Source organism: Corythoichthys intestinalis, chromosome 11, assembly GCF_030265065.1.
Source record: "Corythoichthys intestinalis isolate RoL2023-P3 chromosome 11, ASM3026506v1, whole genome shotgun sequence".
NCBI classification, from domain to species: domain Eukaryota; kingdom Metazoa; phylum Chordata; class Actinopteri; order Syngnathiformes; family Syngnathidae; genus Corythoichthys; species Corythoichthys intestinalis.
Window position 1 is genome coordinate 4,696,398 of NC_080405.1, and position 13,781 is coordinate 4,710,178.

At 42.5% G+C, this 13,781-nt stretch overlaps 1 protein-coding gene and 1 pseudogene across 1 annotated transcript; one reads left to right on the forward strand and one right to left on the reverse strand.

The window, feature by feature from the left end:
• The first annotated feature begins 235 nt into the window (after positions 1 to 235).
• On the forward strand, positions 236 to 6,626 carry LOC130924360 (uncharacterized). Its single transcript, XM_057850886.1, is given in 6 exon segments — positions 236 to 857; positions 973 to 1,151; positions 1,244 to 1,367; positions 1,413 to 2,265; positions 2,433 to 2,552; positions 2,859 to 6,626. Coding segments are annotated over 6 exon segments (5,016 nt in total). The 3' UTR covers positions 5,977 to 6,626.
• An 814-nt stretch (positions 6,627 to 7,440) lies between these two features.
• On the reverse strand, positions 7,441 to 10,080 carry LOC130924197 (POC1 centriolar protein homolog A-like; annotated as a pseudogene).
• Between the last annotated feature and the right edge of the window lie 3,701 nt (positions 10,081 to 13,781).

Consider the following 13,781-nt stretch of genomic DNA (forward strand, 5'->3'; position numbering starts at 1 on the left):
GACAAGTCAGCAAAGAGAAGAGAACCGTCCTGATCCCCGGTCTAATACTACCAACATGTTTCCATGGTTTATGGGCTCTTCATGAGTTTCTAAGTTCTGTGGAGAGGGTGGGGTGGACGTGTATGATGGATGGCGGGCTCAGGTGGAGGCATTTTTGCGGGCACAAAATTTGAACGTACAACAGCGAGTAGATTTTATGTTAAGCACATTAGATGGCAAAGCACGCAGGCAGGTTATGTTACTTGCCCCTGAGCAGAGAGACACTGAATATAAAATTTTAGATGTGTTGACAAGGAAATATGGAAGTAGCAGCTCCCCTGACCAGCTGAGGGCAGATTTTTTTGACTGTAAGCAAACACCGGGGGAGGGCATTGAAGATTTTACCCTACGCCTTTGTGAGTCCTTCAACCGATGGCACAGTCGCGATCCAGTCAATGTTGGCCCCACGGACGGTGTTCTACGCGCACAATTCGCCCGAGGACTGAGGGACGGTCCAACGAAACGTGAACTGCAGAGGGCGCTACGACGGGCAATTCCACCCTTGTCATTTGAAGCCGCTTGTGAGGAGGCTCAGGCCTTGGAGCGAGAGTTTGCGGGAGTGGACGACACCATGGCCTGTCAAGCACGTGCAATTTCACCACCAAGACCTGCATCTCCAGCCCTGGACGCCGAACAAATCAAAGAGTCCCTTCGGGCTGAAATGCGGCAGGAGATTAAAGAACAAGTTACACTGCTGGGTAAGACCATCGCGCAAGAATTACGAAGCTTTGTAGAGAGGTGGGTCACATCCAGAGATTTTGCCCCCGAAGAACGGCACAGTCACCGGGTTTTCAAGTCCACCGGCCACTGTAGGGCAAGTGACCGGGGTTGAGGTGGGTCATGGTCCCCCTGAGAAGCCCTTGTTTGTAGGTCGCTGCCCAGAGGTGAGAGTTAAAATTCGTGGGAAAGAGATACCCTGCATTTTGGACACAGGTTCCCAGGTGACCTTGTTTAGCCACACCCTTTTCCACAGCCATTTCGGGATTGATTTGATTAAGAACCCTGATGACCTCTCGTGGCTGGCCCTAAAAGCGGCAAATGGTCTGAAAATTCCCTATGTAGGCTACGCAGTCATGGACGTGATGGTGGGGGGAATCACATTAACCGAGCAGGTGTGATCGTGGTTCGAGATGAATGTATGGACACCGAACGTGCTTTGCTGGGCATGAATGTAATATCCCAGTGTTGGGAAACTATCTTCCAGACTGGTCACCCGGGACAACAGGCCTTTCGCTCGTCCCTCTCTCCTTTTGCAGGCCGAGCTTGGGAGAAGGCATTTGCTGCTTGTAGACGGAGTCAAGTTACAGCTCCCCTGGGTCCAGTACAAGGTACCGTAAAGCTCCATCGACTAACCCCAGTCTCTGTGCCTCCAGAGTCAGAGTTGATCGTGTGGGCCTGCGTTCCACCAGTCCTCGGTGCAACGGAGACGCTGGTGCTTGTCGAAGAGTTGTCCAGTGATTCAGATGGAGCTCGAGAATGGAAAGTGGCAAGGACAATATCTCATGTACGAGGAGGGAAGGTTCCAGTGAGGCTTTGCAACCCCCATCCCTTCCCGATCACTCTACCACAGCGACGAGCCCTGGCTACTGTTGTCCCGATCTCACCCGAGGAAGTTCGTGCCCCTGCACAGTTGGAAATTCAGCTCACGGGTCCCCAAGAAGTGGAAGTTGGAATTCGTCGTGTGGAGGCAGCAATGACACGCCAGCCAGTTGACACTACAGAGCGGGAAGGGATCCACCCGGCGTTAAAACTGCAAGGCGATGGGCTGACCACTGAAGAACAACAGAAGTTGACAGCTTTTTTGGCCAAGTGGAAACATGTGTTCGCAGCCCATGATGAGGACTTTGGGTGCACTACAGCGGTGCGCCACCATATTCCGACGGGAACGGCACCCCCGATCCGAGAAAGATACCGGCCAGTTCCACCGAAGTTGCAAGCTGAACTCCGGGTGCTGTTGCAAGGGATGCTCCATAGTGGTGTCATCACAGAAAGTGCAAGTCCATGGGCCGCGCCTATAGTCCTGGTACGAAAAAAGAATGGCGCTCTAAGATTTTGCGTGGACTATAGGAAGCTGAACTCCATTACACACAAGGATGCTTTCCCTTTGCCCCGCATCGAGGAGTCGTTAACCTGTTTGAAGAAGGCTGCCTGGTACTCGACCCTGGATCTCGCGTCAGGCTATTGGCAGGTTGAAGTAGCCCCAGAGGACCAAGAAAAGACGGATTTGTGACTGTACGGGGGAAGCGCAGTGGTAAACGCACAACCTTAGTGCACCAGCAGCTTCACGTCAGCAATAGGTTTGCCCCCCTCAGCGACACACCGGCTGAACCAGACACTCTCGTAATTGGAAGCTCCATAGTTAGAGACGTGAAGCACCCGGCGGTGTCTGTCAGGTGTTACCCAGGGGCCAGAGTCGGTGACATCGAAGGAAACCTCAGGCTCTTAAAGCAGAGTAGGAAGAGGTTCCGCCGTATCGTGATTCACGCAGGCGGTAACGACGCCCGGCGGAGACAGTCTGAGGTGCTTAAATTAAACGTAGCCTCGGTGTGTGAACTTGCTAAGTCGATGGCGGACACCGTAGTTTTCTCTGGTCCTCTGCCTAATTTGGTCAATGATGAGATGTACTCTAGATTCTCATCATTTAACCGCTGGTTGTCTAGTTGGTGCCCAGAAAACGATATAGTCTTTGTTGATAACTGGCACGCGTTTTGGGGCAAGCCCGGGCTCATGCGCCGAGACGGCATTCATCCGACTTGGGACGGTGCTGCTCTCTTAACTCGAAATTTGGCCGCCAAACTAAGTCTCCCAAAGTGACACTTCAGAGTGGGGGCCCGGGCGCAGTGTTGTAGTGTAAAACACAACTCTGTCAGTAGTGACCACTCGCCTCTTTCCGAGCTGTCACAAATCCAAAATTCAGGACAGAAGATAGAGACTGTGTCCGTGCCTCGTATAGTGAACAGGGGAAAACAGAGTACTATAGGAACGAGACCAAAGAATTTAATACATATAGTCCCTGATAGCAGTGAAAATAAAATAGCTCGTAATAATAAATATATAAGATGCGGATTATTAAACATCAGGTCAATCTCGCCCAAATCTCTGTTAGTTAATGACTTAATTGGGGATTATAATATTCATATTTTGGCCCTGACTGAAACTTGGCTTCAGCAGGATGACTTTGTTAGACTTAATGAATCCACACCCCCAAGTCACGTGAATTTTCACACAGCTAGAAGCACGGGCCGTGGAGGGGGGGTGGCAGTAATATCACACGCTTGTTTAGGTATGAGCCCAAAAAGTAAAGCTAATCACATTTATAAATCCTTTGAAAGTCTAGCACTATCAATTATAGACGCTAACTGGAAGAACCAAAAACCAATTCTTTTCATAGTGGTTTACCGTCCCCCTGGTCCCTACTCACAGTTTTTGTTAGATTTCTCTGACTTTTTATCTAGTACTTTGCTAAGCTGGGATAGAATTATAATTGTAGGGGATTTTAATATACATGTTGACGATGAAGGTGACTCCCTTGGTAAGGCCTTTAATGACCTACTAGATGGGACTGGCTTCATTCAAAATGTAAATAAACCAACTCATAGTCACAAGCACACCCTGGACTTGATTTTAACATACGGTACAGAGATTAGTGACCTTAGTGTCCATCCCCACAACCCCGTACTGTCTGATCATTTTCTAATTACCTTTCAGTTTGTGCTTCAAGATAATCCGCCACTAGTGACCAGAACTCAGATGAAAAGGACATTAGGTGATCACTCTGTTTCAGAGTATAAACAGATAATTCAGCCTATATTTGCCTCCATGACATCTAATTATGAAGGAATGATGCCCGGCCTTGCTGTTAATGACGAGTTTGTTGATCGTGTTCTGTTTACGTTTCGTACCACCCTCGATGTCGTCGCTCCCTCCAAATTAAAGTTTGTCAAGCCGAGACGAGCCTCTCCCTGGTATAATGCTGAAACACGCTCTCTTAAACAATCGACACGCAAATTAGAAAGACTTTGGCGCCGTTCCAACACAGAGCACACCCTCTCTGCCTGGAAACGCAGCTTAGTGACATATAAGCAGGCCTTGCGTACGGCTAAAACCAGATATTACTCATCCTTAATAGAGGAAAACAAAAATAATCCTAGGTTTCTGTTCAGCACTGTAGCAAGGCTGACAAACAGTCACACCTCAATAGAACCTTATATCCCAACCACCCTTAGCTGTGATGACTTCCTAAAATTTTTTAACAATAAAATCGCAACTATTAGAAATAAAATAAATGAATCACTTCCAGTTATTAGGTCTGATAAAGTGCAGACAAAGAATTCGGAATCTCCTATAAAACCCTCTAAAATATTAAATAACTTTACCACTGTAGACCAAATTGATTTAATTTCTATTATAATGTCCTCCAAACCATCAACGTGCCTCCTCGACCCAATCCCAACCAAACTTTTTAAAGAGACCCTGCCTCTAACTATTGACACTATCTTAAATATAATAAATACCTCATTAGTTACTGGCTACGTGCCGCAGTCCTTTAAATATGCAGTTATTAAACCGCTCTTGAAAAAATCTACTCTTGATCCTGATATTTTGGCCAATTATAGACCTATTTCTAACTTACCATTTCTCTCCAAAGTCCTTGAAAGAGTGGTAATTAAACAGCTCTGTCAGCACCTACAGGACAATAGTTTATTTGAACAGTTCCAGTCTGGCTTTCGAGCTCATCATAGCACTGAAACCGCATTAGTTAAAGTAACTAATGACTTGTTACTTGCCGCTGACGTTGGATTAGTCTCGATCCTGGTTCTGCTGGACCTGAGCGCAGCCTTTGACACAGTCGACCGTAATATCTTATTGCAGAGATTAGAATGTGACATAGGCATTAGAGGAGCAGCCCTATGCTGGTTTAAATCATATTTATCTAATAGGTACCAGTTCGTCAATGTAAACCAGCAATCATCATCGTACTCTAGAGTTAGTTATGGTGTGCCGCAAGGATCTGTCCTCGGGCCCATCTTGTTTACGCTGTATATGCTTCCTCTAGGTAATATCATCAGAAAACATAGCATTAACTTTCACTGTTACGCTGACGACACACAACTGTATTTATCAATTAAACCTGAGCAGGTCAGACAAGTAGAAAAACTAAGCGCCTGCGTCCGAGATATAAATACCTGGATGAGCACTAACTATCTTCTACTTAACCCTGAAAAGACAGAATTCCTTATAATAGGCCCGAAAAGTGTTAGAGACTCTTTATCTGCCCAGATAGTCACTCTGGACAATGTAAGTGTAGCCTCCAGCGCCACAGTTAAAAACCTAGGAGTTTTATTTGACCCTGACTTATCGTTTAAAGCACACATTAAACAAACCTGTAGAACGGCTTTCTTTCACCTGCGCAACATTGCCAAAATTTGAAATATTTTATCTAAAAGTGATGCAGAAAAATTAATTCACGCGTTCGTTACATCGAGATTGGATTACTGTAACTCCCTACTTGCAGCTTGTCCTAAAAACTCTCCAAAAGGTCTTCAGCTAGTCCAAAACGCAGCAGCAAGACTTTTAACAGGAACCAATAGAAGAGAGCACATCACCCCTGTGCTCCAGGCACTTCACTGGCTTCCAGTCGAGTTTAGAATTAAATTTAAAATACTCCTTCTTACATTTAAGACCATTAATGGGTTGGGGCCATCTTATCTCACCGATGCTCTCGTCCCATACCGCCCCAACAGAACACTCCGATCTCAGAATGCAGGTCTACTGGTAGTTCCCACGGTTTATAAAAGTACTGTCGGAGCTAGAGCCTTTAGCCACCAAGCCCCTGTTTTATGGAATCAGCTTCCAGCTAGTATTAAAGAAGCCGAGACAGTTTGCACATTTAAGATTAGATTAAAAACGTTCCTATTCGACAAAGCTTATGGTTAGGCTAGTTGAAGTCGGAGTAGACTCACAGTTTAGTTTAAGCTGCACTAGAAGCTATAATGCTGGGGGCAGTACAGCCGCTGAGTTCTATCTCCTTTTCTTACTCTACCTACTATTTGTCTTACTTTATTTCTATTTTCCATTGTTAATATCTAGTTGTCTAGTCTCTTCATCACTAGTCACCCGGTGTCCCCTTTCCCCCCTCCCCTCTGGGGAGGGGCTATTTTTCAGCTGCAGCCTCCTGACTATCCGGACCCCTGGCTGGATTGACGTCCTCGCTGCTACCCCCGTCTCATCTGACCAGAGGGACCTCTTCTTGCTCCTTTACTCCACTGTATTTTTACGGACTACAATTTCGCTTGCTAATTCCCATTAGCCGTTCTGGGGTTCCTGTCTATCCGTCCTGGGAGTGGATCTCTCCTGACTGTGGTACTCCCCAAGGTTTCTCATTTTTCTCCCAATTGACTCTGGAGTTTTTGGAGTTTTTCCTTGCCGGCATGGAGGGTCTTAGGATAGGGGATACCCAGGACTTGAACTGTATCTATTCATCTTTGTTGCTTCATTTCTAATTGTGTATCATATTGCCTCTGTAAAGCCCTTTGAGACCTCTGTTGTGATTGTGGGCTATACAAATAAAATTGAATTGAATTGAATTGAATTGAAAAGACTGCCTTTGCAACCGCACTGGGGCTCTATCAGTTTACACGAGTACCTTATTCAATATGCTGCATTGTTATATCCTGGACACATTCCACATTTCCACTTTTTAAACATACATTAACACAAATTGACGGATTTTGTTTTTCTTTGTCAATATGACTATGAAATAGGTAATAAGTTTTTTTTTTTTTTTTTTTGTAAATGGTCTTAATTAGGTCTTTAAAATTCTTTTGACTTCAGGAAAGCAGGGCTCTATGTAATACCATTTTGGACACAAGAATAAAAAAAAGTTGTGTTCAAAATTATCCAACCTGCGCTCCAGTACGTGCATAGTGAAGTAGCATCAATTAATTTTTAAATCTCATTCAAAATCAGATCAAATTTAGCTTGCTTGCTTGCTTGGTCTAGAAACGCTTGAGATTCCATCTGGGACTGTCAACAATTCTTCAACTTTTCTTCAGTCAGCGATAGCTGATGTTCCAACATGGACACGGTCTCCGTGAGGATATCCAATTGATCTAGAACGTTTTCAAGTTTGTTGGTTAAACTGCGGGTCAAAGGTCTCTCCAGACCAGAGGTTGCGCTAGACATTTTTGTTGTCTATCATTTTGACTGACAGGGTCATAAAAATCCATTCATAATCTATTTTTACCCGTCACTTAAATTTTTAAAGTGATAATGATGACATATTCAATAGTATTTAGTTTTCATTCATTTTTAATTAATATTGTAACGCTTGCTTGGCGGCGAAAAATTAGACACGGAAGTCGTGGTATTTTTCTCCCCCTTTTACTCTGCTTACCGCCAGCAACACCAACAAAACAACAACTCCACTCCCAAAGAAAAAGAGGCAACTATATAGACCCCAATCACCAACGTCACACAATGATCTTAATTGTGGTTGTCAGCCCAAAATCTTCTAAATATATATTAAATGCATCTTACCAGATATAAAATGACTACTACATAGTCTGTGGTGATCGTTTGGTGCCCAGATTTCTTGTCGAATTACAGCAGTCCATCTCGCTCTCCACTTCGGGTCACTCAGAATACGGTAGAACTTCAAGTCTCTCTGTCTATCTTCTCTGTTACTGCAACCAACCGCCACACACGCCTTCACCATTTTGATCATTAATGTTAACGAGCAGAAAAACACGCCGTAATAGGAGGCATGTACGTAGCGGTAATGTGTAAACACGACGAGCTGACGGATAATATGGCTGCTCCAGTCAGGGGGGCGGAGTTTTGATGTCATGTGATTGGGGTCTATACACAGGCGGCAATCTAGTCCACCAATTGGATGACGCGCGGGCACACCAATAAGAACCTCGCGTTGATGTGTTAATCACGGTGCCGCCGCCAGACCCCGGTGACGCTACAGTATTCTGACAAAATAGCCAACGACGTCATGCATTAAGAGAGGCAATAGCTAATTAATATGCTCACTCCCCACCCTGTCTGGGGTGTGAATTGCAACCTGTCAAAATGACGGACGGACATCAGTTTTTTCCATCACCGTTTTAAAAAACCGGTCAATGATGGAAAATATTTGGTTAACGCGACCCCTGGTCCAGACATTGGGTTACTTCGTGCAGTGGTTTTCAAGGCTGACTTTTGCGTTGGTGGAGGTAGAACTGCTGCCTGTACTTCCAGGGATGTTGATGATCGTAATCCTGTAGGTGTTGGTATGCATAGTTCCCCCGTGACCACGACGACGTGGTTAGTGGACTGCTGATTCTTGAGTGTGTCACCGCTCTCGTCAAAGTTGCTCTTTTACACTATCGCCTGTTCATCAGTACCTCCTGAGGCAAAGTAATCTCTTGTTCTCGAAAAGGCCACGCAATTTACTTCACCCTGGTGTCCATGCACTGTGAACAACAGTTTTCGCTTCACAAGATCCAGTATCTTGGTTGTGCAATCGTTAGATGCAGTCAGGAAGAAATGACCGGACAGATGAAAACCTTCACAAAACCACTGTGGACTTGGTAATGTTGCAGCATCTAAAGGGATCGGATGTCCCACACCTTGAATGAATTGTCTGTACTAGCCGCAACGATGCATGTTCCACTTAAATGAAACTCCACTTGGTTTGCATAACCTGCATGTTCGTAGAAAGAGTGAATTAAGTCCCTGCTGCTCTTGTCCCACAGCTTGATGGTTTTGTCATCACTAGAGGAAATGATCAAGCGGCTGTCGGGAGAAAACCTGGCACAGCGGACCCAGTTGATGTGCTGGTTGAGGGAGAACAGGAACTTTTGTCGGGGTAGGGCCCACAAATTGAGTGTCTTGTCATCGGACGCTGTGACCAGACAGTCTCCAGAAAAGTTCACGCTACGCACGGTGGCTGTGTGAGCATTGAACACAGTTGACTGAGCCTTCATGTTGGGCACCCACATTCTTGTCTTTGGAGGAAGAGCCCACTAGGTGTCCTGAGTGAGAAAACTGTATACAGGTAATGGAGTCTTCATACCCATGGAAACGATATGCACGCCTCTGAGGTTTCATGTTCCAGATCATCACAATGCCGTATGTGGAGCTGTTTCATATTGCTGCTGAAGTTCCCACACTTGTAACAACATCCTTGTGACCCTTGAAATTATGCTCAAGTGTCAGCAGTCATGCAGTGCCTCAGTCATCTTACGTCGTCTGGGGACAACAGAAGTAATGACCACTTTTGAATTGTTTGTCAGGAGTGACATCAAACTCACAAAGAAGCTATGGTTGGCTTTAAAGATAGAAAACAGTTGATATTTTTAAGCTATTAGCTGCGTAGTGAAGTAGCATCACTTAATTAATTCATCTTTAAATCTCATTCAAAATCAGATCAAATTAAATGTAAATGTAACTGTTTTGTATGGCAACTAAGCCATTATAGCTCCTTTTCTGGCTTTCTACTACCTGAGGGTTGTTGTTGTACCTGTCTCCATCAGGTCGCGAAGATTAAGCAGCATTTTCAGGATGACAATTTGATGTGGAACTAGACATTTCCACGTCCCTGCAACACAAAATACACATGCCCATCTACATTTTCACAGCTAAAGGTTGTTACTGGATGACAAAATTTTCTCTTATTTGTTTCACATTTAATCTGAATATAATACATGTTAAATTCAATTTAAAAACAAGCACATATGTTAATTATTTTCGTGTATAACAATATGAGGTAATCAATCACCTTTTCATTGCAATTTTCATTATTTAAATGGATAATTTTATAAGGATGGTTGTCTTTTGACACAACAATTAAGTGTTGAACATTGGATGATTTATGTGGGTCATTGTCTCACATGTAATCCTCATCTCTTGATTATTTTTTTTGGTGATTGACTAAATTAAAACTCAAACATATTATTAAATCTTTTGGTAGCTTGATGGCTTTTGTTAAAAGGCTTTCATGTAGAACGGAATACCATTGAAAATGTCATGACACAATTTCCACTTTCACAGGCAGGATCTTGGTGAGGCTCCACTCAGGAGACACTGTACCAACAATCAATCCACAAAATTCAAAAGTTTTTTCTTTTAAATGTTTCCAAATGGCACTGAATGAACAGACAATCACACAGCCATTACAAAAGGCACTCATCTGAAACAAGGAACACTAATATCTTAATTCTGTTTATAGTTTTTGAACATCACATTTAGTTAAAATCTGTAACAGAATGATTCTGTATAGTAGGAGTTGAAATAGCTTTGAGTCAAAATATAACATTATGAAAAAGAATCACAAACCTGACTGAAAAGCTTCTACAGGCGACACTGTGCAGTAACAGACTGAACTGTGTTGTTTGGCATTGAAATCCTTTTACTTTGATGTAGAAAATAAAGATGTGTTTGATGGTCAGAATGTTTGGACCTGAGCCTAACTAAGTGACCTCTACCCCGGTAATCTGTCAGATATTATTACCATTCATAACCCAAAACACTTCTGTGATTAGCTGCTTTGATTATTAGATGGCTTCATTATTTTGGATCACTGCCACTGTTAGGACGGACTGGATTGAACATCCAAAAGAGGAATTACTTGGAGGTGATGCAGGGTAGGAAAAAAATTATGCAAACGCCTAATATTTTGGCATCATAATCATTGAACATAATTGTTGAAGAGTGGAATGAGTGTTGGGATACGCGATGGGAGGGGATCCCAGAGCAGACACTGGCATGAGTGACTGTGATCAAAAATGTTTTATTGTTGCCAGATCCAAGGGCAAATAGGCAGGCAGGGAGCTGACAAGGAATAGGAAGATTATCAGGCTTGAGGTTCCGACTTGGGGCACGCAGAGACAAGTCCTGGGACGAGCGCAAAAAAATCATGAGCCGAGAATACCAGAGAAAAGTATCAAATGAGTGCAAGAAGCAAATGACAGTGGAAACAGACATGTTGATCTGTCGACGAGGTGAGGCGTCCACAGGCTTATAAAGGTGTCTGATGATGATTGCCTGCACCTGTTGTCGCTCCACCCGTCTGACCTGTGATAAATCATGCACACCTGCCGCAGCTGGCCCAGCTCTCAGGAGGGAGGAACAATTAGGAACATTCTGATGAAGTTGAGCATCTCGTATGGCCGGCACAATCCCCAGACCTCAACATTATTATGCATTTATGCTCAGTTTTGGAGATTCAATCAAGATTTCTACCACCATCGTCTCTGAAAGAGTTAGACAATATTCTAACTAAAGAATGGCTGAAAATTCCTTTGGAAACAATTCACAAGTTGTATGAATCAATATCTCGGTGAATTGAGGGTGTAATTGCCGCTAAAGGCAGACCTAAACCATATTAAATTAGGTTTTTGGTGATTTTTTAAGGTGTTTCCATTATTACGTTCAACCCCTGTATGAATTTGATGAACATGTCATATTTTAAGTATGACTGTTTAAACATGAAAGAAAATACAGTCTAAAGCATACCTTTGCATTTGAACAAATAAAAAAATGCAAATATCATCTGTGATTGTGTAAATATTCGTTGAGGCACTTACTGTAGTGGTTCCTAATATTTTCTACTGAAATTGAGCATGCCCTTCCCTGTGGCCAAATCCAGCTGCTGGTGCGAATTCTGCTCCTCAAAGCCCTAAGACTGTCTTTAGAAAGCCTACTCAGTGATATCAACACTGTAAAAATTAAGACTGCTGTCAAAGGCTTCAAAGCAGTGATGGCCTTTCATTTTTTTTTTTTTTTTTTACATAATTTTGATGTGCCACTTTCAAAATGATTTTGGTTGGGGTCAAAGTATTTTACGGAGAATTTCACTTTTTGATGCTCTTTAGTTCACATGCAGAAAATATATAGGATTACAGCACCATTGTCACACTTTTAAATACATCAGTTTGTGGCTGTGGTTCTGTCTCACCTTAAATTATACTATGTGTGAGCAAACCGGTCCTCAAGGACCGCAGTGGTCCTGGTCTTTGTTACAACTGATCCAGCACAGGCAGTTTAAACGCACCTTAAACGAAGTGTGGACAGGTATAATATTAGTCTGCAAAATACCCTGGAGAAAATTATCTGTCCTAGTGTAGAAGTAGCCTAAATAGTTCCAATTCTGAATGTGATGGCCAAGCACAACAATTTAAACTCAATAAGAATGCAATTCTTGACAGGCACACGTCCTGGGTGGGTTTTGAACCACCAGCCTCTCAATTAACAGCTGAGTGCGCTGACTGAGTGCTCCACAGAGACGCTAACAAGTGAGAAATGTCGCCATTAAAAAAAAAAAAAAATACAATCTTTACTATAAAGGTGAAGTACAAAATGGCCTCAAATTTAAATTCCCAAAACCATCAAAAAATTACGTATAATGTAATATTCGGCATGTGGGCACACGTCCCTGGGTGGGTTTGAACCACCAGCCTCATGGTCAGGGCCGGAGTGGGACTCATTTTCGGCCCTGGAATTTCATGCCTCAGACCGGCCCACTCATTTAAAATAATGTCACTATGCATACACGTGTTAAGTTCAGTGTTCTCTAAAGCCGTGTACTGTAATTCTGTGTATTCCAATTCAGTGCAGGTAATGGTTGTTTAACAAGGTGGCTTTATTTTAACAAGTGCAACACAACATCATTTTGAACAAATTTAAAAATGAATTTTAAAAAAACTATTAAATGATACATTTGAAAAATAAATTAGGGCTGTCAAACGATTAAAATTTTTAATCGAGTTAATTACTGCTTAGAAATTAATCGTAATTAATCGCAATTCCAACCATCTATAAAATATGCTGTATTTTTCTGTAAATTATTGTTGGAATGGAAAGACAAGACACAAGATGGATATATACATTCAACATACGGTACATAAGGACTGTATTTGTTTATTATAACAATAAATCAACAAGATGGCATTAACATTATTAAGATTCTGTTAAAGCGATCCATGGATAGAAAGACTTGTAGTTCTTAAAAGATAAATGTTAGTACAAGTTATAGAAATTTTATATCAAAACCCCTTAATGTTTTCGTTTTAATAAAATTTGTAAAATTTTCAATCAAAAAATAAACTAGTAGCCCGCCATTGTTGATGTCAATAATTACTTACACAATGCTCATGGGTGCTGAAGCCTATAAAATCAGTCGCACCCAAGCGCCAGCAGAGGGCAGCAAAACTCCATAAAACACAATTAACAAGTGGGCATGTCATTGTACTGTCATTTAAATCTGTCTGAGCAGGGCATGTGCGTTAATTGCGTCAAATATTTTAACGTGATTAATTAAACAAATTAATTACCGCCCATTAACGCGATAATTTTGACAGCCCTAAAATAAATCAATAAATAAGACCTTTTCTGCAACATCAAATATTAACAAAATGAGTGCTTACAGATAAAACAAACATAGCAACATAACAATATGAAAAATAAAGAATACGTATTGCATATTGTAACAACTTCTAATGATACTACTATCCATTTTCAATTTCCACTTTAAAAACGCCACGTAATTGATTATTATAATTCTAATGTTCACTCGCTGAACGACATGGCAATCCTACCTTCCAGCTCTGCACCTGTGGTGTGTTCATTATGGCTAATGCTTGCTGCTACATATCCCTTGTGAGGTGCTACAAGAAGCCAAAGTTTCCACAATTACATATTGTCGTATCACACGGTGCAAGTTGCATTTTATTTGCCATCTGGCCTTACCACTT